The sequence below is a fragment of the Diabrotica undecimpunctata genome, chromosome 4, assembly GCF_040954645.1.
Source record: "Diabrotica undecimpunctata isolate CICGRU chromosome 4, icDiaUnde3, whole genome shotgun sequence".
In the NCBI taxonomy this organism is placed as follows: Eukaryota; Metazoa; Arthropoda; class Insecta; order Coleoptera; family Chrysomelidae; genus Diabrotica; species Diabrotica undecimpunctata.
Window position 1 is genome coordinate 31,846,754 of NC_092806.1, and position 25,224 is coordinate 31,871,977.

Genomic DNA, 25,224 nt, shown 5'->3' on the forward strand with positions numbered 1-25,224 from the left:
TATTTATGTTAGAAATGGCTATTGAAGACACTACTGGTGATATCTTTATAACTTTGGTAGAATTTATTTTGCTATTTGTTTTCTTTAAGAAAAGTTGCCAATGAATATCTTATTAATACGTTCTACATTTCCCTTTCCTCTCCGTATTCTTATTCTTTGCGAATCTGGATGAATATCAAGTCTGGATTCATCGGTAAATAAAATTATAGCCCATTAATTTTTACCCTAGTCGTCATATTCTCGGCACCAGTCTAAGCTTGCAGCGTGATTACCTTTCTGGAGAGAGATGGGCATCTGAGTAGTTTTTGACTATAAAGATTGATTTCGCGGAGACGATGTCTTGCAATATATCGATCTGCAGTTACCTCATGTGCCTGCTGTAATTCGGTAACCAACTAAGATGCTGTAATTGTAGGTTGTTTTCTAGACATCCAAAATTATTATCGATATTAAGCTACAATTGTAGTACATCTTCATACTTGATATTTTCAGTTGTACTACCAGTATCTCGAAAATGCCGCCCTAATTAACTTTGGGAACCACATTTATAGCCATATTTATTTCTTTTTTTTTTATTTTTTTTTATATACTTATTTATTTCGTTTAAACTCAAAACAAATTATTTTTCAGGAACCTACTAAACAATAACTGAGAAACGTAAACTAAATTAAAATTACAAAAAATACTGTCTTCTTTCAAGCCTATTTCTAAAATATTTTTTAATTCTGAAAGCATTTCTTTATCTGGTTTAATTCGCTAATAATTAGAACAATAACGTCCGCAATAGGAGATGACTCAGGTATCTTCCCTCAATATTTAAACCTTTTTGCTCCAAATTAAGCTGCTTAAAAACGTCCTCTAGGGCCAATGTGAATAACTTCAGAGAAATCGTATCGCTTTGTCTCACTCCTCTCCGAGTTTATATTTTGTTATATTTTGTGTTTTTATCTATTTGTATTTCTAATGTAGCGTTTCGTGTATATGCTTTAGCAGATTTTTAAATCTCAAGTATATCCTTGCGTCATCGATTGCTTTAAATACGGCCCACAGTTCCACTGAATCAAAGGCCTTGTAATAGTCAACAAGTGTAGCGGAACATTGTGTCGTTGCATTTCTCTATCAATTTTTGAATGTTTTACAGTGCTATAATTAGACTTCGGCAAATATGCATATTGCATATTTTGCATATTGTGCATATTTTATGCAAATATTTCATATTTTGGCATATTTGTATAAAAGTTTGCATAAAGTGCATAAAAGTTCAGATTTTTATACTGTATTTGAAAATTTTTAAACATACCAATTTATTTCAATTCTTGTATAAAATTTTGTAGTCATTTTAATCAAGAAATGATCTAAGTACGTAATCTCTACAGGTACAAAACATTTACAATTTCAAAGACGATCAATTTAAGTAGCCCTCAACATTCTTAGAAAGTCTCGGTCACTGAGGCATTCAGTTATTGGATAATCGCTAAGGGTTCGCTCATTTGCATTTTATGATCCCCAAATCTATCTACAATTTATTGTATCTTAACAGCAGGTAAATGGCTAATAGTTTTGTTCCTAATTTAGGGATTTTCCAAAATCTCCCAGTTTATTGAATTAGGTACCTAAACATTTCTAATTTGATGCTCAGATTTGTAAATCATTTTTGTTTTGATATTCAAAGCGTAAACACTCGTTGTGCGTAACAAAAAGGAAGATTGTGATTTTATAATGCCTAAAACAACCAGTGCTTCAACTTGGATTAAACCTTATCAAGAGCTGTCTATGGATATGGGAAAAATCTACTGTTCAGTCTGTGGCAAAATTGTAAGTATCTAATATTTTCTATTAAATATCTAATATTTCATACATACAGGGTGTTTCCAAATGACACTTACAACGTTTGACTGTAGATACTTCTCGAAAAATTGAACAAAACGATATAGTTAATGGGGGGTCAAACTTATTTACTTTTCGAGATACAGGGTGTTAAAATTAAAAAAAATTAAATTCTTTTAGTTAATAACAACAATATCTTTAAAACCAATAAACGTATTTACTTGAAATTTAGTACTCGTAGGTTGTTTTTAAATGAAAAATAGCTTCCTTTAGTGCGAAAAAATTGTCCATGGTACAATACAATGGTGTGTATTTAGAAAAATTTTTCACCTTTACTTTTTTTTATGAAGTCAGCTATTCTAAAACACAATTATTTTTATTGTAAGTAATTGAATTAACAAAAAAAAAACTTTTGTTGAATTTTAAAATAAGTTATATGATGTACTAATGGTTAGTAACAAAAACTAATTTGTGGATTAATACTGCATTTAAAACACTTAGCGAGTGTTTTTTTTTCCAAACCAGTTATTTGATTAACCAAAAACACCTTGTATATTTTTATATTTTAAAGGTTGGGTTAAAATAAAGGTTTTTATTTTTATTTATAGATAGCATGTGAGAAGAAATTTCAGATAGACCAACATGTGAGAACTGCTTCACACATTGCAAAAAAAGGAAAAATAGGAGGAAAACATCAAACTTTAATGGCTAAATGTTTCCAATCTACTTCAAAAAAATTAGATGAGCAAGAAACTTTTAATGAAGACTTGTGTCGCGCATTAGTGTCTGCAAACATACCGCTTTCAAAATTAGCAAATGTAAATTTTAGTTCGTTTTTTAAAAAAATATTGCAAACTTAATGTTCCAAGTGTTCGGTCTCTAAGAAAAAATAATGTGAACGGGCTATACTCGTCGGTGTTAATTAATATTAAGGAAGAAATTGCAGATAATTATTTTTACATATCTGTAGACGAAACCACTGATTCCTCAGGAAAGTGTATTGCTTATTTATTGATTGGTGTTCTTAAAGAAGATACCTTACCAAAATCTCATTTTATTTCATGCCAGCAACTTGAGAAAACAAATGCTTTAACAATTTCGCGTTTTATACAAGAAACATTAGCAACTTTTTTTCTTCCGACAACTATTCCTTCTAATAAATTACTGCTTATTTTATCGGATGCTGCTCCTTATATGGTGAAAGCAGGACAAAATTTAAAAATATTTTTCCCAGATTTAATACATGTTACTTGTGTAGCGCATGGATTAAACAGAGTTGCAGAGGAAATACGAAAAAAGTTTCATCTTGTAAATACCACGATATCCAGTGTCAAAAAAGTATTTCTTAAATCTCCTATAAGAATTCAACTTTATAAAGAAATGCTACCTAACATTCCTCTTCCACCACAACCTATTTTAACGCGATGGGGAACATGGTTAGAAGCAGCTAATTTTTATGCAGATCATTTTGTTAAAATAAAGAACATAATTGATACGTTAACAGATGAAAGTTCCCAATCTCTTTTGGATTCTAAACAAACTTTTCAGAGTAACTTGCTTCAACAAGAACTTTCATTTATAAAATCAAATTTTAGTTTTGTTCAAAAAACAATTACTCAGTTAGAATCACCAAAACTGTCATTGTTTGAAAGTACAGCATTAATAAAAGAATTTGCGTCATGTTGTCGGAACGTTAGAGGTAATATTGGAAAAGATATTTTAAAAAAATTTGAAGCTACTATGGAAAAAAATAAAGGTTACCATATTCTTTCTGAAGTAGTCAGTGTTCTAGCTGGAAATATTTCGGAAACAATTAATTTAGAACCAAATGTTTTGGTTAGTTTGAAAAATGCTCCCGTTACATCAGTTGATGTTGAACGAAGTTTTTCCATATATAAATATATGTACTCAGACAGAAGCCACACGTTTTTGTTAGAAAATTTTGAACACCACTTGGTTATTTATTGTTACCATAATTCTAAATAAGTTTATTCATACTTAAAAATGATGTAGTTACTTAAAATAAATGTAAATCTTAATGAATAGTAGGAAATATTTAGTTATGTACACTTTTTTTTTTAAATAAAATTGTTTCTACTTTACGATTTTTTTATTTATTTGTATGCATATTTTGTAAAATATTTGCATATTTTCGGGTAAACACGTGCATATTTATGCGCATATTTTCTACATTTTTATTTGCATATTTGCCGAAGTCTAGCTATAATCGTTGAAGAAATCTGCCTGTTCTGGAGCTTAGTAGATAGAGCAGATACTCTGTTAAGAATAATTTTTGTGAGAACTTTGTATGGATAAAAGAGTAGTCCTTTGGATCGATAGGCATTTATTTAAAAGAACTGTCATTGCTTCGAAAATTATAGTGCTGTCTAATTGTAGCCTTTCTTTAGTAATTCCGTTGTCACCAGGGGTTTGGTTATATTTCATTTGAGATAGAGCGTGCGCAATTTCTTCATACATGATGGTTGGTAGTTCTTCTGATTCGGCATTGGTAACATCAATCAATCTTACGCTGTTTGATCGTGGATTATTTGAGGTATGTAAACTTCTTCAAATAAAAGTCTTCGAATATTTTTGTAATTTTATCTTTGTTACGTTTTACTTCGTTGTTTTTATCTTTTATTTGAGCTATTTACATTTTTTCGAGTGTATAATGGATTTCATTACTTTCATTTTTTGTTGCTCTCTATTTACGAGTTCTGTAAATAGTTCCATACGAGTTCCATAGTGTTTAATGTCGTCTCTTACTTTTTTTTGACTTGTTTATTTAATTCTGCATGCTTTATCTTTCCCTTTTTCGTGCATCATCTTTCTTTCATTAAGTTTCTTGTAGATTATGATAATTATTCAGAGTTGTTACATCAGATTTTCTATTTTTTTAATGCATGTAATATAGTTTATAGTCATCTTCTAGTTTGTGGCTTTTTAAAGAAACTGTTTATATAATACAAGTTCTCGCTTTGTATGTAGTTTTTTAGAGCTTTTGCTTTCTCATTACGTTTGCCAAGCCCAAAAGTTTCTTTGTTAGCATTAAAATCCAATGTCCAAAATTTTAGCGTTCAAATCGCAAATAATGATACAGTAGTACGAGTTTTCTACTTTTGATGCCATTGTTATATTAATTACATCTTTATACCATAATTGTTCTATTTCTACTTCTTCTGCGGCGCTTCTTGGGACATACATTTTATTATCTGTAGTCTGTATCTTTGGAATATTTGAAAAACTACATACGAGTATACTGATCACATCTTAATAGATTCAAGGCATGGAAAAGACGTAATAAACTGCAAAAGTTATAGACGCTAAAACATAGTTAGATATTGCTTAGTGATCTCAACATTGTGGGCTAGAATTTTAAACACTAGTAAAGAAAATAAAATGGATAGAAAAAAAATGGAATGGGCAAAAGCTGAGAGATGCGACAATTGCAGAACGGTACTCGGAAAACATCACCAACAGGCTAAGGAGTCAAAATGTAAATGAAGAAGGTCAGAGAGATATAAACTCCTACTGGACCTGAATAAAGAAAGACCTTGAATCTGCAGCGAAAGATAAAATAGGAACAGAAATTTGTGACCGTAAAAATCATTGGTTTGGCAATAAATGCAAGAATGTAACAAAAGAAACAAATGAAGCCTACAGAAAGATTTTCACCCGACGAACTAGAACAACTGAAGAGAATTACAAGACAAAGAGTAGAGAAGAGAAGAGGATACGCAAAAGAAATAACGAAACCATTTAAATAAGAAACTTAAATATACAGAGAACCTTAACAGAGAGAAATCAGAGCATTCTATAAGAAGGTTAACATCAACAGAAAAGAATTCAATGCAACCACAAGACAATGCAGAAGTCAGAATGGCGACCTATTATTAACAAGGAAAGATGTATTGAAGAGATGGGTATAATATTTTAACCAGGCACTCAATAAAGAGGAAAAAGAAGAAAACCTGGAAGACGGAAGAGATAAGGAAAGAGGAACAGACGAGAGGAAAGAGAAACCATCAACAATTCTTGAATTTAAAGACGCAGTTAAAAAACTAGCCAGAAACACATCACCCATAATAGATATTCTCTCAGCTAAGCTATATAAAGAAGGTAGCCACGATGCCATAATGGCCATTACAGCAGCTTATAAAAGAAATATGGACACAGAAATCCGTCCCCAATGATCGGAACATTGGAATGCTTTGCACCATACACAAAAAAGGAGATATCTTTGAATGCTTTAACCACCGAGCAATTACGTTTCTAAATGCAGCGTATGAAATATTTTCCACAGGACGTTGTCATTGTATGGCACCACATGCAGAAATGGACAGTAGCAAAATACAGGCTAGTTTCAGAGAAGATAAATCGACAATTCATCAGATTGCAACCCTAAAACAAATTTTAAAAAAAACACTAGAACTTGGAATTGATACTCATCACTAGACTTCGGCAAATATGCATATTGCATATTTTGCATATTGTGCATATTTTATGCAAATATTTCATATTTTGGCATATTTGTATAAAAGTTTGCATAAAGTGTATAAAAGTTCAGATTTTTATACTGTATTTGAAAATTTTTAAACATACCAATTTATTTCAATTCTTGTATAAAATTTTGTAGTCATTTTAATCAAGAAATGATCTAAGTACGTAATCTCTACAGGTACAAAACATTTACAATTTCAAAGAAGATCAATTTAAGTAGCCCTCAACATTCTTAGAAAGTCTCGGTCACTGAGGCATTCAGTTATTGGATAATCGCTAAGGGTTCGCTCATTTGCATTTTATGATCTAATCCCCGAATCTATCTACAATTTATTGTATCTTAACAGCAGGTAAACGGCTAATAGTTTTGTTCCTAATTTAGGGATTTTCCAAAATCTCCCAGTTTATTGAATTAGGTACCTAAACATTTCTAATTTGATGCTCAGATTTGTAAATCATTTTTGTTTTGATATTCAAAGCGTAAACACTCGTTGTGCGTAACAAAAAGGAAGATTGTGATTTTATAATGCCTAAAACAACCAGTGCTTCAACTTGGATTAAACCTTATAAAGAGCTGTCTATGGATATGGGAAAAATCTACTGTTCAGTCTGTGGCAAAATTGTAAGTATCTAATATTTTCTATTAAATATCTAATATTTCATACATACAGGGTGTTTCCAAATGACACTTACAACGTTTGACTGTAGATACTTCTCGAAAAATTGAACAAAACGATATAGTTAATGAGGGGTCAAACTTATTTACTTTTCGAGATACAGGGTGTTAAAATTAAAAAAAATTAAATTCTTTTAGTTAATAACAACAATAACTTTAAAACCAATAAACGTATTTACTTGAAATTTAGTACTCGTAGGTTGTTTTTAAATAAAAAATAGCTTCCTTTAGTGAGAAAAAATTGTCCATGGTACAATACAATGGTGTGTATTTAGAAAAATTTTTCACCTTTACTTTTTTTTATGAAGTCAGCTATTCTAAAACACAATTATTTTTATTGTAATTGAATTAACAAAAAAAAAACTTTTGTTGAATTTTAAAATAAGTTATATGATGTACTAATGGTTAGTAACAAAAACTAATTTGTGGATTAATACTGCATTTAAAACACTTAGCGAGTGTTTTTTTTTTCCAAACCAGGTATTTGATTAACCAAAAACACCTTGTATATTTTTATATTTTAAAGGTTGGGTTAAAATAAAGGTTTTTATTTTTATTTATAGATAGCATGTGAGAAGAAATTTCAGATAGACCAACATGTGAGAACTGCTTCACACATTGCAAAAAAAGGAAAAATAGGAGGAAAACATCAAACTTCAATGGCTAAATGTTTCCAATCTACTTCAAAAAAATTAGATGGGCAAGAAACTTTTAATGAAGACTTGTGTCGCGCATTAGTGTCTGCAAACATACCGCTTTCAAAATTAGCAAATTTTAATTTTAGTTCGTTTCTAAAAAAATATTGCAAACTTAATGTTCCAAGTGATCGGTCTCTAAGAAGAAATAATGTGAACGGGCTATACTCGTCGGTGTTAATTAATATTAAGGAAGAAATTGCAGATAATTATTTTTACATATCTGTAGACGAAACCACTGATTCCTCAGGAAAGTATATTGCTCATTTATTGATTGGTGTTCTTAAAGAAGATACCTTACCAAAATCTCATCTTATTTCATGCCAGCAACTTGAGAAAACAAATGCTTTAACAATTTCGCGTTTTATACAAGAAACATTAGCAACTTTTTTTCTTCCGACAACTATTCCTTCTAATAAATTACTGCTTATTTTATCGGATGCAGCTCCTTATATGGTGAAAGCAGGACAAAATTTAAAAATATTTTTCCCAGATTTAATACATGTTACTTGTGTAGCGCATGGATTAAACAGAATTGCAGAGGAAATACGAAAAAAGTTTCATCTTGTAAATACCATGATATCCAGTGTCAAAAAAGTATTTCTTAAATCTCCTATAAGAATTCAACTTTATAAAGAAATGCTACCTAACATTCCTCTTCCACCACAACCTATTTTAACGCGATGGGGAACATGGTTAGAAGCAGCTAATTTTTATGCAGATCATTTTGTTAAAATAAAGAACATAATTGATACGTTAACAGATGAAAGTTCCCAATCTCTTTTGGATTCTAAACAAACTTTTCAGAGTAACTTGCTTCAACAAGAACTTTCATTTATAAAATCAAATTTTAGTTTTGTTCAAAAAACAATTACTTAGTTAGAATCACCAAAACTGTCATTGTTCGAAAGTACAGCATTAATAAGAGAATTTGCGTCATGTTGTCGGAACGTTAGAGGTAATATTGGAAAAGATATTTTAAAAAAATTTGAAGCTACTATGGAAAAAAATAAAGGTTACCATATTCTTTCTGAAGTAGTCAGTGTTCTAGCTGGAAATATTTCGGAAACAATTAATTTAGAACCAAATGTTTTGGTTAGTTTGAAAAATGCTCCCGTTACATCAGTTGATGTTGAACGAAGTTTTTCCATATATAAATATATGTACTCAGACAGAAGCCACAAGTTTTTGTTAGAAAATTTTGAACACCACTTGGTCATTTATTGTTACCATAATTCTAAATAAGTTTATTCATACTTAAAAATGATGTAGTTACTTAAAATAAATGTAAATCTTAATGAATAGTAGGAAATATTTAGTTATGTACACTTTTTTTTTTTTTAATAAAATTGTTACTATTTTACGGTTTTTTTATTTATTTGTATGCATATTTTGTAAAATATTTGCATATTTTCGGGTAAACACGTGCATATTTATGCGCATATTTTCTACATTTTTATTTGCATATTTGCCGAAGTCTACTCATCACGTGTTTATAGATTAAAAAGCAGCCTACGACTTTGTAAATAAAAGAAAAATGTTCAAAGTAATGAAAGAGCTAGGAATACCAAATTAGTTGGTAAATTTAACAAAACTAACTGTTAAAAAACTTGTACGATAGAGCCAAAGTTACTTGTTCTAACGAAAATTTGTTCTTGGAGGAAAAACATTTGTTAACATCTGTTTTATTAAAAAATGATTATCCTTTATCGTTTATAAATAAGGAATTTTCAACAATCGACAGAATAGAACAACTTAGAACGAGATCCTACAGCACACACAAAAAATAATACGAGGAAAATACCAATACCATGCATAAAAAGATTATCAGAAAAACTTAAAAGGATAGGAAATAAATTCAACATTTTAACAACATTCAAAACAACAAACACATTGAGATCTATTTTGTCTAAAACCAAACCTAACAATGAACAAGAAAAGACAAAGAATTGCATGGATAGGGACGACTGGAGAGAAATTCTTGGGGAGGCTAGAACCCAAGCAGGTTTGTAAAGCCAGAATGATGATCGATCCAGCCAGTCGATCTCGTTTTCTCATCCAGGTTTTTGCAGGTCCATCTTCTAGTTTGTGGCTTTTTAAAGAAACTGTTCATACAATACAGGTTTTCGCTTTGTATCTAGTTTTTTTGGGCCTTTCTTTTATCCTTACGTTTACCCAGTCCAAAGTTTCTTCATTAGCATTAAAATCCAATGCCCAAAGCTTTAGCGTTAAAATCGCAAATAATGATACAGTAGTAACAGTGTTCTACTTTTGGTGCCGTTAATATAATATATAATGTATAATATAATATTGGCATTTTCAAGCTTGTTATAACACATGAAAAACACAAGTCAAGTTTTGAGAAGAACAATATACCATATACCAAAAAATTAAAGTCAGAATTAATAACTATCAAATATTATATGTCCAGTACTTTTGAAAGCGACCTAGAGATTATCTAAACCATAAATATCGCTCATTAACATTATTAGGCCGACAATACAACAGAATCTTCCTGTAGATTTCTAGTCTAAAATAATTATTTATTACACATGTATCACGAATAATTTATACATACCAAAATATCGAATATATCACGCTGATGAACGTGAATGGTAATCAGAGTTTCAAACTTCGTTCTTTCAATTTTAGTTAAATCTCGCGTAGTTTGATCGATGAGCGTGTTAAGAAGTTCCAAGAATTTGTTATTGGTATCCGGCATAACTTTCTTGTCATGTCTCGCCTGCATAAGAGCCAGTTCGGCATCCCGAGTCCAAATCATTTGTAAACCCAATAGTCCAATCTAAAAAAGGAAAGAGATATGGATTTATGACTACTATGATTTATGGAGCAGTAGATTTAAAGCCTACAGTTGTGTCAATTAATATTTTAGCTTAGATATATAGATACACGACTTTTTTTTTGTGTAACATTTAGATGTTTTCGCATATTTCCTGGTGTTCATCTATTCGAAAAAAGTTTTCTGTTTGACAGGAAAAATTCATAAACGTTTCTTCGACAAATTACAAATAATACAAACGGTTACACCAATACACACAACATATCAACCCCAACAAATCCAAGAATTGCAAAGGATACAGTTGGATTATTAAATCCTGAAATTTACAGTATATCCCATAGAATTGGTTGCCAATAATATATTGCCAAAAATAAAGAACAAGAACACTAATACAAGTATTGGAAATACAAGTACCAGGATAAATGATAGAGATAACCCCCTAATCCTACACCTAATATTGAAATTACAGGTCACAATCCATACATCGTAAGTTACAAGCAAAGTTAACACCTTGAAAAACTATTTTTTCGAAACAGAAGTTGACTAAGTTTTTTTTTAAAGCTGTCTGTTATAAACTGGTTCTACTTTAGCCAATCATCTTACTGTACATCTTCCATTTATTCATGATACCCATTCTAAAATTCGGTAACCCTATACCAGCTTGTACAGGTACAAAACTGAAAATTTACAGCGAAGCAATAAAACCAGTAAGCGCATATACCATGCGGTCCATATATATGGAATAAATTCATTTTTAGCGTTATTATGTACTATGTGAAAAAACCTGAAACAGGTCGATTTTTATTCTTAAATTGACAATTTACAGTATGAAAATATTATCATTCTCCAGCACCCTCTTTGAATTATAAGAACCCCCTCGAAAATATTAAATAACAAAAGGGGTCGTGTGGCACCTTATTAGAAAGTGATTTTAGTCCTCTGTTCAGCAATATAAAGTATTTTAAGATTGGTGCAATCGTAACTAAGAAAATTTATTTTTAAGATGTTAAAAATTGATAATGCCTCTATCGCAAAACTTTAGGTTGAATGAAGATAATATTGTCACATAATATTTAGAATGTATTTTTCAATGCACTTTACAATTAAATTAAATGTTCAAAATGACCACCATTCACTTCTTGACAATAACCGAGGTGATTTTGGAATTCTCGTACAACATTTTGTACGACATCGCTGGATATTTTGTTAATTTATTCCGTTATCCTAAATTTAAATCAGCAATACTGTTTGGTCTATTAAAATATACTTTAGATTTTAAATAACCCAATAAGAAGTAATCGAGAGAAGCCAAATCGGGGATCTAGACGCTCATTCGATCGTTCCACGTCTTCCAATCCACCTATTGGGAAAAACCCTCGTTTAAATAATTTCTAACTATACGTGCAAAATGCGGTGGAACACCGTCTTGTTGGTAGTAAATAGATCCATTCATCTCATTTGGATAATTAACATCAGAAAAAATCTTCGTAATGTAGACACTAAAAAGTTAATCAAAAAATGTAGATAAACCTCACCATCAACTGTGCCCTCAAAAAAATAAGGACCAATAATTTTATTGTTAATGATACCAGCCCAAACGTTAACTTTTTTAGGATATTGCGTGTGAGTCTCATACACCCAGTGAGGATTTTCTCTGCTCCAATATCTACAGTTCTGTTTGTTAACCGTTCCGTTTATATGAAACGTCGCTTCATCAGAAAACACTATTTTGTTTATGAACTGCAAATTTCCGTTCATTCTGTCAATCATCATTTCACAGAATTCTTGCCTTCTATCAGGATCATCTTTATTTAACTCCTAAACCAACTGAACTTTGTAAGGGTGGTAGTTTTCTTTGTGCAAAACTCTCAAAAGAGATGATTTACTTACATCATTGACGGCGGCAAGTTCTCGAGTTGTCTTATGCTGATTTTCCTCAATCTCTAGAAGCACATCTAACTTTTTTTTTATCAATAAATTTAACATTTCTACCTGGTTTTTCAATATTTTTTACATATCCAGTATAACGTAACTTCTTTTCAATTTTGCTAACTGTAGCTTGAGCACGCCCATGGAGTTGTCGGAGCTACCAGTTAAAATTATGCTAATTACTCTCTCGTTTATAAAAATAAACTATAGTTGATTGGTACTATGTGTTTTGAAGTGGCTTGGTAGTCTTCATTTTGCGACTAGAACTTAGCAATCATGCAAAATATGGTTGACTGTTTTAGATTATCTGCTACAGACAGGTAAAGTCTCCATAAAATAGTCCCATTGAATATAGGACTCTGAGCTGATTTCTGCGTGTTTTCTGCAGTACATTCTGCACTTGGATAAGTTTTCACTGCTAATATTGAATTTGTGTATCTTTTATTTAAACACGTAAAGTGTATTTGATTACGAACCACACGTTCAGGTGTATCTGCTGCTGATCTCCAGGTGTAAAGACGACGTTTAGAAGATTGAAAATTGTGTTTCATTACTAGTTGCTTATCTACTTAAAAAGAGGCCAATATATCTCCTCTTTCATTTCGTATGCCCTGACCATATTTTTTATGATATCTTCCTGGTCTCCACTGCCAGCCTTCGCATTAAAATCTCCCATGATAATATTGAGCTCGTGTTTCTTTGTAGATGCTAATACTTTTTCTAAATCATGATAGGACTTTTTAATTTTTTTCTTTCTAATAGTCTTGTGTGGGTGCATATTCTTGTAATATATTCACATTTATTGTTTTTATTTGTATTTCTAACGTTAGTATCCTGTCTGAGAATAGGACAATGTTTTTTAGAGCTTCATCTGTTTCCTTTGTTACAATTATTGCTACACCGTTTTTGTGTTTTTAACTGTCTTCTCCTGATTAGTATTTACACTTATTCCAAGGATACTTATATTTAGCCGCTTCATTTCTTTTATGTTGCTGTGAACCTTTCCTGGTTCGTACGTCCTTCCCACCGTTTATGTACCTATTTTTCTTATATCAAAAAATGTATTTATGCGTTTAGCTGATCGGGAGATTCTCGGCACCCCTGCATTTCCATTATTGTTATTATTGTTTCTTGGTAAAGTTAGGCTCTAGGTAGTTTTCTTTTACCTTCTTAGAGTTTGTAGTAAAAGGAAATATAGTGACCTGTCTGCTCTCGGAAACCTAATAGCCATTAGGGGCCGGAAGAGACAAGAGTTAGTCAAGAGGGGCTAATAGGAAAGATTAAAGGCATTTTACTCAAGATAAGTTGACAAAGAGTAAAATGTGAAGGATTTTATGATCAGCCAGGTGCGTTTCAAGTTTTCTAGCAGTATATAATATGCTCCCCTTTTTCTTATGGCAATGTATAAAGAAAGGAGAACTCTATAGCTGCTATTGGTGTACCCATCAGAGCCTCTGTGATTTCAAGACAAGTAAGTATTTTTACTTTGCTTGGTTTGCGTTTTGATGAATATTAATGCATATTATGTAAGTGTTGGTTTTACCACCACTTGTTAAATCAAATATAGCACATTTTTCCATGAATGCAGTTGGCTACCATTAACATAATTACAGCTCTCTTGGTTATTTATGCTCTGATAGCACCATACGGTCACTTTGTTAAATGGAGAAGAGAAAATAGTTTTAAAAGAAATGCATAAAAATAAATGAAAATTAAACTAAGATATCCTTATTTAATAAATGAAGCACATCCCATAGCGAATTGCTCAATAGAATTCACTAAACAATAATTGCCAATATTATAAGATGAAATCGCTAAAAAGAAAATATCAAGATTGATATCGTAAGAACATATTAAGATCACATTGTTGATAATGTAAAAATAATATATTATATTAAATCTATAATTTTAATTAAAATTATTGGACTTACTTGTGCAGGCATTTTGTCCAAAAATTGCAATAGATTAAAATTAACATCGTTAATAAAAGTATACGCTCCTCTTATTATTGAGTGTAGAGATAATTGGGACATCACCAGTAACTGAGTCAACCATGTTTCTACACTTCCCTCAGCCCTAACTGCTTTCTCCAACTGTATCATTTCTCCTTCAGAAGATAATACAGCCGTTATTTTGTTATATTCTATATCGTGAAACTTAACGTATCTAGTATTATCAAAAATAGAAAGAAGATGATTTTGAATAGTATGAGAATCTGAAGCTTGACCTAGAATTTCCAGAAGAGCCGGATCTGAAACGAAGAAAAATCTTGGAAACATCATACGTTTTCGTTCCAGGTAACCACTGAGTGATTTCTGACAGAGTTCAAGTTGTTCTTGGAGATGTGGTAGTAACTGTTTAAGGAGGTCGTCACCTAAAAACAAAAGTCAACATCATTTTGCCTATTTAAACTCTAACTATAAGACTTACCTACACAACAATTAACTACTCCAGGTGTCTCGTGAGCTCTTTGCATTATTTTCTGCCAAGATTTATCTATCTTAGAAAATCGTTTTGCTTCTTTAGGTAATTGCTTAGCAATATCACCTCCCACAAAAACAGCTTCTAGATATACCCACATGTTTTGTACTAAAAGCCATCTTTCCAATATTTCGTTAGTGTTCGACAAATCGTAGACCCACTGTTGAATCTGCTTTTTAAATGGAGCATTATATCTACAAATATATGTCTATAATACAGTACTCATATATAAACAGTTTTAGTTTAATTTTGATTTTTCTAGAACCAAATATATACCTGTTGGATAACAGAGACCCAAGTATCATAAGACTATCTTCCAACTGTCCGATTGTCTCTGCAGTGGTGTCGCCTCTTAACAGAAGTTCACCTCTATTGTTGAATGTTTGGAATGTTAGTTCATGAACTGTCCATTCATTAGTAACTTGACGAAGCTTAGCTTCGATATCCTTTTCTTTCATTGCTGATATACAAATATCCTAAAACACATAATGATAAATTAAGGGAATCCCCTGTTACTTTCTAAATTGAGTGATCTCTACCTCTATATCTTCTTTATGCTGCAGCAATGGTGCTTCCAAAATGTTTTTTAAACAAAATCCTTCACTCTCAAATTCGAAAATGTGGTTAAGAGAATCCATGATACGTTGCCAATGCCGAGGTTTCATAGCTCTGTTCGCCATTAGTTCTAGCAGAGGACACATGTCGTTGAAGTCGTCGATCGTCTTCTTTAAAGCAAAGAAGGCAGGCCATTCCTTTAAACCTTTAAATAAGATATATAATATGTAATGAATTCGACTGTTACTTGATGAAAGTTCATTTTATCAAGCAATAGAACATTGAAAACTTTTTGTTTTTAACACTTCCACAAATTTTTATTATAACTAATTATCACTACAGCTGTTTCAGCAGAGTGCTTTTCTCAGGAGTATCAGAGTCGATATGATAACTTTAATGTTCATCGAAAGGTAAAGGAAATGGCTGGAAAGTTCCGAAAACGCAACAGCAGAAAAAAACAGATGATGAGGGCAATCGTGCCATAACCGAAGAAGATAAAAAGAAAGTATGGGAAGATTACTTGGAAAAACATTTCCATAACCTCAGAACAATACAAGAACCCATTGAAGAAAACCATTGAAGAAAATTCAGGTCCTGAAATCCTACCAGAAGAAATAACGACAGTCGTTAGAAAAATGAAGGATGGAAAGGCACCGGGACTTGATCAAATCCCGCAGAACTGCTGAAGCTACTAGATGCAGAACAAATAAAAATAATAACTAAAATATTTAATGAAATATACAAAACAAAAAAAAAATACCAGTAAAGTGACTTAAATCAGAGTTAGTACCATTGCCCAAAAAACCAGGAGCAAAAGTTTGTGACGACTATAGGACTATAATAAGCCTAAAGAGCCATCTGCTGAAACTGTTTTTAAAAGTCATGCACAAAAGAATTTACCGGAAATGCGAGGAATAAATTGCGCCCAATCAGTTTGGATTTGTGAACGCCGTTGGTAGAGATAGTGCAAGCACTCCTGACCACGGCGCAGTAGACGAAATTTGGTTTAGTGCTTACTTCCATGCGAAACAGATTGTACTATGCACTGTATAATTCCACTTACAATAGAATCTTTCTGCCTTTACGTAAATTTGACTCCGCCTTCACGCAGGTTCATAGTCAGGAGTGTTTGAACTATCTTTACGAGGAAAACTTTTCTTATCGTGCAGGTATTGTTTCAGAAATGTAGAGATGCCCGCTGTAATGTTTTTGCATGCCTGATTGACTACAAGAAGGCATTTGATAGAGTCAAGCATGAGCAAATGATGGAAGTGCTGAAGAGGACAGGGATTCACGAAAGAGACTTAAAAATAATAGCTAACCTGTATTGGAATCAATCAGCGGTGCTCCGAATAGATATAGAATATACAGATCAGGTCAAAATCTTAAGGAGAGTGACACAGGGGTGCATAATTTCATCACTGATATTCTATCTGTACTCGGAGCACATTTTTAAAGAGGTTCTAAAATATATTGATGAAGATATCTCAATAAATGGAGTCAAGCTCAATAGCCTGCGGTATGCAGATGATACAATAGGGTTTTCTAATACCATAGAAGGGCTGCAAAACTTAATAAATCAAATAACGGAAACAAGTAGAACATATGGACTGGATATAAACACCAGCACAACCAAGCTAATGATCATCAGCAAGGAAAACATAACTGGAGCAAATCTGTATGTGAACCAAATGAGAATTGAATGTGTCTCACAGTACAACTACTTGGGAACTATAGTCAATGAGTCGTGGGATAATACCCAAGAGATTAAGTGTCGCATCGGAAAGTCAAAAAGTGCATTCTTGACTATGAGCTCTGTATTCAAGAGCCATGACCTCACCCTAGAAACAAAAATAAGGCTCCTTTAATGTTACGTGCACTCAGTGCTTCTTTACGGAGTAGAAACGTAGACATTGAAGGCGGAAACTCTATCAAAACTTCAGGCTTTTGAGCTATGGTTATACAGAAGGATCCTGAAGATACCATGGACAGACAAAGTCACCAATGAAGAAGTACTGCAAAGTCGTATTCTTCGCTGTCAAAACTACGTAATCTGCGTAACAGACACCTCATCCAATACGAGGTTGACAGTTCTTAGATTTAATAAGTCTTCTTGTCTGAATCCAGATATTATTTCGATGAATTTTGTTGTTTCTGCCTGAATCTAGTTTTTATATGATTATACGATTTGTACGAGTATATATATATATATATATATATATACATATATATATATATATATATATATATATATATATATATATATATATATATATATATATAAATATATCATAACGGATATTTATTTATAAATATATAATTAAATATCCGTTTTTATTTATAACCTTTAGGTAGCTTCCTGCATCTATTTTGGAATTCCATCAACTCATTATTAATCTCCTCAATATTTACTTCTCCCCAAGGAATATCGTAGTAGCTGTTTACTCTATCTATTACATCATTATAAAGTTTATACAGCTTTTGCAAAAGGTTTAGTTCCTTTCTTATTTGAGCCATATCTGGATAATCAGTTGTAGGTAGTCCAAATAATTCCTCTCCGTTTTGGTATGTTTGAAGTTTTCTCCACATGCCGTCAAAACGATTCTGAAATGGAAATAATCGTGTTAAACAATAACATTTGGATACAAAAATATTATTAAGAATCAAATAAAAAAAACCTAATTCTATGACTCTCTCCGTCACTTCTGAGCTGTGTTACGTGGTGAAGTAGTTTTTGTCAATTCCTACTGGTCCGATATTCTGTTCGTTTCTCTTATAGAATAGCATGTGACCGGGTTTTAATATAAGACATTGTCCTCCTTTACGTTTGGTTTCCGATGGATCTATTATGTTCCATTTACTTTCAATAATTTTTATTGAAGTTCTAATCTATTTTCTTCTGCTTCTTCCAGTTTCATGACCGTTATCGATGGTTGTTTATCATGTCTACCATCATGACTTTATTGACAGCAGCTAAATAATAATATAGTCGAAATTTCGTACTTCTAAAATTTTCAGCCAAGAAGTTCTTTATTTCATTTTATAATTTATTTCTGATTATTTCTTGTAATCTTCGTACAAAAGATCAAAGAAAATCAGAAAAGAACAAACGCTTTTCAAAACAACTGAAACATGATTTTTATGGTTTACAAAAAGAAATATGTCGCTTTGTATGAGATCAAAGGGAGGAGGTGAAGAAAATAATAGACCCGAAACACATTGAAAAAAATGCATGTATTGACTATCTAAAGCAGATATACAGAGGAACAATAAATGTCGTTGGAACCACAAACACCAGAAATTACAATAAACGAAGAAGTTTACATAAGCATGTATAAAGTACATAAAACACTTGAAAACTAAAGAACAGAAAATCTGCAGGTAAAGATCGAATATAATAATAAAGATTGAAATATGGTGTAGCGGCAATGACGGATCAATTGACAGCTTTAATTAATAAGATTATAAGACACAATAAATTACCTGAAAAATGGAGTACAAGTGAGCTAATCCTATTATTGAAAAATCGTAATACGAAACAACCAGAAAACTACAGAGGTGTCAATTTGCTAAATATTACCCTGAAACTTACAACTAAAATTTTGCAGGAACAAACAAATCAGCTTATAAACTTGGTAGATGAGCAACCAGGTTTCCGTATGGGAAGGTCGTGTGCAGATGCAATATTCGTCATAAAACAGATTACAGAAAAACCATTAGAATATAATATATCCGGATTCCTATGTTTGGTCGACTTGAAAAAGGCATTTGACAGAGTAAGACTTAAGGATGTAATACATCTCTTGTATCTCTCATATATCGGGACCCCGCTGGATATTATAAAGACAATTGAAAACGTCTATTAAAACAATAAGATGGAAGTCAGAATAGATGGACAACTAACGAAATATATAGATATAGACAATAAAATAAGATAGAAAATATTTAATCTAATGATGAATATATTCATAAAGAGCGTCAATAAAAGAAGAGGATACAGAATGATGAACAATGAATTTAAAAATTTCTTCTTCATACGATGCAATATTAATAGCTCAAAATGAAGATAGCCTTTAAACTCTAATTCACAGATTTATAACAAGAGCAAAAAAATGAACATGGCAATTTCATTTTAAAAAATCAGAACAAATAGTGTAGCATTTGTAAATTCCTTGGAATATATTGAAATCCCCTAGTATATGTATTTTCAATCCTTTTTGCGTCGTCAAATTAATGTAAACCATTTTAGAGTTTGTTTATATACCACGGACGAGTAATTCTTTGCTTCAAACAAACATTTATTTGGATCGCTGAGAAGGATTTGCCAGAAAGATAATTGCGTTACTCTCGCTGAGGCGTTGACAGCGACAACTGCTCCAGCGTTTAGTCCAAATTTTTCGTCAAATTTGTAATATTTTCTTGTTTTTTGTTTCTTTGTTATGGAAAATAAGTAGCAGTGCGAAGTTAATAGTAGCAATTCAATGTGTGGTTACAGTCTGAGTGAAATTTTGAAGATAACCACATGTTGCCATTGTGTTCAGTTGTACCGTTCCAGTCTTTTAAGGAGACAAGTTTTTTAAGGTTTGTGTTCCAGTGCTAGCTTCCACCCTCATTTTCTCATCCCTGGTCATCGTCCCAGTCTATAGATACAGTTTTTGGCGTGGCAGTTAATGCCCAGTTCCAACCTCAGAAATGTAGAAAATATGTAAAGTAAAGAAATTTAGTGAAAATCAAGGTAACTTTATGTGTTTAATTTTAAAGATAGACTTTTTTAATAATAATAATAATTGCTTTCATCATTTAAAAAGATAATTTTTTATTTGCAATAATTTATTTCTGCCACAGTTTATAGCCCATTGACAATAGTAAGTGTTTTTCTTTGTTATTTTTGTATTTACTTTTGTGACTATATATTATTTTTGTATTGTCTATTTTTGAGTATTTTTGTATTGTCTGTTTTTGTATCTGTTTGTGGTGAGACAACAATAAATGTTTGATTTATTTCTCTAAACCATTTTTTTATTTATTTAGAAAAAAAGTTTATAACCCCTTTTTTGAGTTTCATTTAAAAAGATATATTTTGTATTTCTAATATTTATTTCAATAGTTACAACTAGTTGTAATCGTTAAAATTTGTCACCTCGAAGCGGAGTCCTTATTTTAAAAGCAAGAGGTCCATCCTGTTGTTTGTTTTTTTTTGTCCATTTATTCCAGGAGAAAAAAATGAAACAAAGGTAAGTACCCCTTTGTTTCATTTTTTTGTAGTTGCCCCAATCCAACCCCCTTACCATTCACTTATCCACGACCCAGCTCTCCAAATAAGCCCTGAGTGCCGTTCGCACAGTATCGTTTATTTTGATTGCCCTATCTCCACCCCCAGTAACTTCTGTCTCAATTTTCAGCTCCTTATTGTAATACCCTATGTGGTAGGCAAAATATTACGTTACAATAGTAATCAGCAAAGAACCACTAAGATATAAAGTCGATGGAGTTGGCTTTAGAAGAGCAAATAGATTAGCAGGATCCCTTAATAAACTATTTGGCTTAACCGGCACATTAACATTGAGATGAAATCAAGAATTTATAAGGACCAATAATGACTATTTCTATGATTGCCATTATTTCTTTATCTGTTATTATGTAGTCTATTAGCGTTTGTTGAATTTAATTGTTAACACTGTTGTGTATTCTGTTAAGTGTGCTTGTGTTGCGAATTATGGTGGAAAAAATTATTTCACCTTCTAGTTTGTTGTCTGTCTGGAGTGTAATCTGATATAATATGGAGTTTATTGTTTTTGTGTAGCTAATATATTCGATATCTTCTATGTCATTTTCAAATTTCTTGTTCAGTAAAAGTGTATTTACTGCTGTAATGAGTAAAACATATTAGCAATTATCTTCCTGTTAATTGCTTCCTAATTTTGTTCCTGTTCCTATTTCCGAGAGTGCGCATATATCGATTTTGTGGGAGGTCATTTCTAGGGGTTTAATAGTGCAATTTTTTAATACTTATAATATTTAATATAATAATTTAATATTACAGCATGCTAATGATAATTCGGTATTATTTCTGGTAGTCCTTTAAAATCGGGTCTATATCTAAAGGCGCGTACACATATGCGAGCAGAACTGTTCGCGAACCGTTTGTGAACGCTATATTCGTCTATTTGTACGACGGGACGAACCGCTTGCGAGCTGTTCGTTCGTTGCTCGTCAGGAACCACGGCCTGTCGGTTTTTGGGACGAACACAAACAATGTTCGCAGTTAAATTTCTACGGTGTTCGAGACTATAAATTGTTTCTGCTAAGTGTGCGATGAGATCATTCGGTTAAACAAAATTGCTGAACGAGCGCGGCTTGTTCAAAAGTAACGAGACAAATTAATAACAAATAATGTAAACAAAATACCGAAATATTTAGAATAACGATGTAAATTAATTCTCGGTTTGTTATTAGATACTTAGGGTATTGGATAGTCGAATATAAACATATTTTCAACGAACTGTTCGCGAACAGCTCACGAGCAGTTCGCGAACAGTTCGGCTCGCATATGTGTACCCACCTTAATCTGGCCACACCTTCGAACCATAATGTTTTATTCTGGCTTGGAACTGGTTGTCCTGTTGTTAAGTTTCTCAATACACCAAACAGCAGCACAAGCAGAGTTCATTCAAATATGATTTCAAATATATATATATATATATATATATATATATATATATATATATATATATATATATATATACCGGTATATTAAAGCGGCTTCCCATGATCGGCGATATTATGGACGGACGCGGACCAGCTCGGACCGACGCACCGTGGGAAATGTCTCGTATGTGGTAGCACAGGCACGGCTGTGCTGGTGAGTCCTATGTCCTATCCATCGAGAGTCTGTCTGTAGTGTTGTCAAAGTTTTTTTGCACTTTTTTGCTAAAAAATGGAATGGACAAACAAATTAATTTTTGATTTTTTAAATTTGTATCGAAATGAAACAAGTTTATGGAATTCTACAGCGCTAGAGCGTAAGAACCGAAACAATATATACGATGCATGGAACCGAATAAAAAATCAATTGAAGAATAGTACTATTTCGATTAAAGACTTAAAAATGAAGAGAGACAATTTAATGCCGACATACAGAAGGTCAAAAACAAAAATAGAGACCTACACAGACTGTCACGGACCGTAGGAAGAGCTCTATCTGCGGTACGTTGCCGTCCGTGCTCATTGGCTGTGCGCGATGATCTGTAGAATCGCCGATCGTGGGAAGCAGCTATTAGGCGTCACGCCCTTCGAGTAGAAATCTATGGAGGAGTATAACCGAGCCGCAAGCTCTTATCTCTTGACGTACTGCTCCACCATAGGCTGATTAGACAGACACCAACGTCATCCAGCATCCTCTAGTCTAAGTAACAGATTCACTTTAGAATTATAAACTGCCACGTTACCCTTTTTTATTTTTCCGTGTATCAAGTCAGGATTCAAACGTATATAGTATTTCAGCAGTGAAGCGGAATGAGAGCAGACTGCCTGTCTTGCTTAGCTATCTTATCTGATAGAAGTGTGACAAATATTTTACATATTATTAACGTTATAAATATTAGATAAGCTGTTGGCATATTTTCAGCTAAACTTTCCTCAAGTCTCTTCTGTTTAAATTAATTAATATACTATATCTTACACAAGTATAAATGCATAATATCCATTCATTGGTATTAATCTAGGACATTTTTTATTTACTCAACCGATTAGAAAATATTTTCATTATATGTAATACTTCTGACTTCTATGTGAAAACTGGGATACTTTTAGTTTTATTTTAGTAAAATTTTACTTACCTGGAACAATATCAGACGGTCCGAAGCTTCCCTGGGTGTTAGTCCCGCCTGCATTGGACCAGCAGTTCTATACTCGTTACAATAATCTAGTTTATCTTGTTTGAACCTATTTAAATTATTCTTTAGATCTTGTTCAAATTGTGGCTGCATGTCCAGTAGATTGACTTGCACTCTCATAGCTCTGTCTAATAGCTGCTTCCAAGTGTAGCGGAGGTTGTCTACTTGTTCTGTGACTTCTCTCTCAACTGGCACCTTATATCGGTGGAGAACGTTAAAAGCTTCCTAAAGTAGAACAAATATTTTTTAGAAATAATTCACTATTAAAAAAGAGGTAAAAGAAGATGTTTTATGAAAACTTGTCGAAAAAGTCGTGAAAACTTACACCTTTCTAGATGATATATTTACGAATGACTTTTTGTATAAATAATATTTGTTTAAACAAAACTAGTGGCTCATTATGTAACAAGTTTATTATTTCAATTTAAAAATATATTTTTCAGTGATATCAAAAAAGTTTAGGAAAACGTATCAATCATAAATGTCATTAGATATACAGGGTGTTTTAAAAAGGTGTGTCATAAATTAAAATACGCATTCCGGGGACAAAAATAAATTGATTGAATCCAACTTACCTTAGTACAAAAGTGTACACAAAAAAAGTTACAGTCTTTTGAAGTTACAAAATAAAAATTGTTTTTTGTAGTATCTCCTAAACTACTTGACATTTTGTAATAAAAATGGACACGTTATTTTCTTGTTCTGAAAGCATTTTTCATACAAAAGAAACAACAAAATCTAAGCGCACAGAAAAATTTTAAGGATGTGCAGCCCTAAATCCCCCCAAACTTTTGTTTGTGCGTTCAAATCAAATGAATTTTGTGGCACCATTAGTTTAACACGTTATTTTTAAAACTTATTTGCCTTGTATCACTTTTTTGAAAAACTAGTTTTTTCCTAGTTGGCCATAAAATTACAATTAGTTTCTACGGATACAATAATTACAAACAGTTCCATCAATAATAGTCAATAATTTGAAGCTATCATTTATTGTGTGAATAGGATTAATATTAAAAATTTTGATATTATAATGGCCTACACATTTTAGGAAATGGCAGATATGCATTTAACTTTGGGTAAGTTGGATCAGATTAAATTATGATTTCAATAAACTATCGGGAATATCGTAGATAAATGTCAAGGAAATAGTGCAGCAGCCGTAAGGCGTTATGCAGTAAAATACCCCAAACGAAATATACCCGATAGACGATTGTTTCTGACCATTGATCGTCGTTTACGGGAAACGGGTACATTCCAACCGCAAGTTGCGGGCAATGGTGGTCGTCCAATAATGGATGCAACTGATGAAGACATTTTAGAAATCATTGAAGAAGTCCCTGGATTAAGTACAAGGGTAATAGCTGCTCAACTAAATAATGTTCCTCACGTAAGGGTTTGGAGGCGTTTGAAGGATCAGCTGCCTAAACCCTATCACTTAACAATGCTTCAAGAGTTATTGGTTGAAGATTATCCTAAAGGGATTGGATTTTGCGATTGGTTGTTAATGGAAAACACTCGAAATGTAAATTTTATTAGAAATATTTTGTTTACCGACGAAGCTACCTTCAGTAGAAATGGAATAACAAACCATAATAACGAGCACATTTGGGCCGACGAAAATCCTCACGCCAAAAAAACGACTCATCACCAAAGGACTTTCAAAGTTAATGTTTGGGCAGGAATTGTGGGTAACAATCTAATAGGCCCATTATTTCTTCCCAACAATTTAAATGGTGATAATTATTTGCAGTTCTTGGCAAACGATTTACAAGAGTATTTGGAAGAAGTGAATATTGCAATAAGGCAAAATATGTGGTTTCTACAAGATGGCGCCCCACCGCATTACAGTAATGAAGTCCGGGAATA

At 32.2% G+C, this 25,224-nt stretch overlaps 1 protein-coding gene across 1 annotated transcript in view; it reads right to left on the bottom strand.

The window, feature by feature from the left end:
- Positions 1–25,224, bottom strand: part of Dhc1 (dynein axonemal heavy chain 1) — a 283,979-nt gene that overhangs the window by 147,766 nt on the left and 110,989 nt on the right. The window contains exons 20-26 of the mRNA XM_072529291.1: positions 23,302–23,583; positions 17,809–18,067; positions 15,448–15,668; positions 15,185–15,384; positions 14,858–15,102; positions 14,359–14,801; positions 10,277–10,501 (exon numbers count right to left, since the gene is read on the bottom strand). Of these exons, the coding sequence (XP_072385392.1) occupies positions 10,277–10,501; positions 14,359–14,801; positions 14,858–15,102; positions 15,185–15,384; positions 15,448–15,668; positions 17,809–18,067; positions 23,302–23,583 (1,875 nt within the window). The remainder of the gene's footprint in view (positions 1–10,276; positions 10,502–14,358; positions 14,802–14,857; positions 15,103–15,184; positions 15,385–15,447; positions 15,669–17,808; positions 18,068–23,301; positions 23,584–25,224) is intronic.